At 42.8% G+C, this 2,087-nt stretch overlaps 1 protein-coding gene across 1 annotated transcript; it reads left to right on the top strand.

The window, feature by feature from the left end:
• Positions 1-436: 436 nt before the first annotated feature.
• On the top strand, positions 437-1,252 carry LOC126215307 (ribosome-binding protein 1-like). Its single transcript, XM_049941989.1, has one exon. It carries the CDS (start codon positions 437-439, stop codon positions 1,250-1,252), a length of 816 nt encoding a protein of 271 aa, XP_049797946.1.
• Positions 1,253-2,087: the final 835 nt, after the last annotated feature.

Genomic DNA, 2,087 nt, shown 5'->3' with positions numbered 1-2,087 from the left:
CTGTTCAATTCACCGCCACCGCCTACCAAATGGTCTGAAGATGGTCATATTCTGATCGAAACTGGTAATCATTGTAAATATTTCATTGCAGACAAGACTGTTTTTAAGCCACTTTTAAAGTACTTTTAGCTAGACACCTGTTTTTCCTGGAGAAATGTTCTCAAAAATTACTGAAAAGAAAGTGTTTTGAAGAAAATTCAACAGCCAAAGTCGCATTCAATACTGTTTACTCCTGATGACTGGTTTCAAGAGTTAAGATATCGTCTGATATTTAAAACTTGTTATATGTCCTGTTCCATTATGACTGCATCACACATCAGGTGCAGTCATGTACACTGTAATGGAATAGTATATATAACAAGTTCGAAACATCAGAAGATGGCAGTCTTAACTAGCCAAACCAGTTGTCAAAAATGAATAATATTATGTAAATTGAATGGGGAATGGGGGAAAGAAGAGGATTAAAGCAAATAGAGGGAATGAAGCAAAGAGAGGGAATGAAGCAAAGAGAGGGAATGAAGCAAAGAGAGGGGATGAAGCAAAGAGAGGGGATGAAGCAAAGAGAGGGGATGAAGCAAAGAGAGGGGATGAAGCAAAGAGAGGGAATGAAGCAAAGAGAGGGAATGAAGCAAAGAGAGGGAATGAAGCAAAGAGAGGGAATGAAGCAAAGAGAGGGAATGAAGCAAAGAGAGGGAATGAAGCAAAGAGAGGGAATGAAGCAAAGAGAGGGAATGAAGCAAAGAGAGGGAATGAAGCAAAGAGAGGGAATGAAGCAAAGAGAGGGAATGAAGCAAAGAGAGGGAATGAAGCAAAGAGAGGGAATGAAGCAAAGAGAGGGAATGAAGCAAAGAGAGGGAATGAAGCAAAGAGAGGGAATGAAGCAAAGAGAGGGAATGAAGCAAAGAGAGGGAATGAAGCAAAGAGAGGGAATGAAGCAAAGAGAGGGAATGAAGCAAAGAGAGGGAATGAAGCAAAGAGAGGGAATGAAGCAAAGAGAGGGAATGAAGCAAAGAGAGGGAATGAAGCAAAGAGAGGGAATGAAGCAAAGAGAGAGAATGAAGCAAAGAGAGGGAATGAAGCAAAGAGAGGGAATGAAGCAAAGAGAGGGAATGAAGCAAAGAGAGGGAATGAAGCAAAGAGAGGGAATGAAGCAAAGAGAGGGAATGAAGCAAAGAGAGGGAATGAAGCAAAGAGAGGGAATGAAGCAAAGAGAGGGAATGAAGCAAAGAAATGGAGTAAAGAGATGGAATAAAGGAAAGAGATGGAATACAGGAGAAAAGGAAAGGAGTTAATGATGTCAGCTGCATCGCGACTTTATGCAGAATCAGCGGCGACGAGTGAAGATGTGTGCCGGACTGGGATTCCAGACCCGGGCTCCTCTGCTCCCTGGACAGTTCCGTTAACCACTGCGCCACCCGGACACTGCGTTTATAGCAAATGAGCGGAGTGTCTCGGCACTCTGACCAAACCACACTCCCACCTGTCTCCACCATGCTCGCTACTTTGAGGGTCCCGCAGGAGGCCGGACGTAATCGTGCATACACACTAAAGGTGGTGGATTCATTGCCCATCAAAGCCAATCGATGATATAAAGGCGTGGTGTCGTCTCTTTCAGACATTCATATAATCATAGAAATAAATAGTATTGCGTGCTGCGACGTCAGTTATTAAATTTTCTTTGAAGCAATTACAGAGCGCTCTTTCTTATCTATAATTATGAAAAATTTCAAAAGAAAGTGTTTAGATTCACTGGAAATGGACGTAAGTGTTTTCTGCTATAGGAGAACTCCAGTATCTGCGTGTGCCGTGGTGTTCATTCCAAAGACTGGTTTAAAGTAGCTCTCTACGCTGCTCTATTCTGTGGAAGCCGCCTCATTTCCGAACAGCTGCTGCAACCCACGTTATTCTGCATTTGCTTACTCTATTCATCTCTTCTCTCCTTCAACAATTTAACCCCCTCCCTTCATTTCCCTCCAGTACCAAACTGGTCATTTTTTGATGTCTCAGAATGCGTCCTATCAATTGATCCCTTCTAGTTGTGGCACAAATTTGTCACGCCAATTCTGTTCAGTACCTCACGAGTTGTG

This window comes from Schistocerca nitens, chromosome 12 (assembly GCF_023898315.1).
Source record: "Schistocerca nitens isolate TAMUIC-IGC-003100 chromosome 12, iqSchNite1.1, whole genome shotgun sequence".
NCBI classification, from domain to species: domain Eukaryota; kingdom Metazoa; phylum Arthropoda; class Insecta; order Orthoptera; family Acrididae; genus Schistocerca; species Schistocerca nitens.
This window is presented reverse-complemented; position numbering and strand designations above follow the sequence as displayed.

Coding starts and splice junctions, on each gene's coding strand:
- LOC126215307 (XM_049941989.1), top strand. CDS start 437: ATGGGGAATGGGGGAAAGAAGAGGATTAAAGCAAATAGAGGGAATGAA.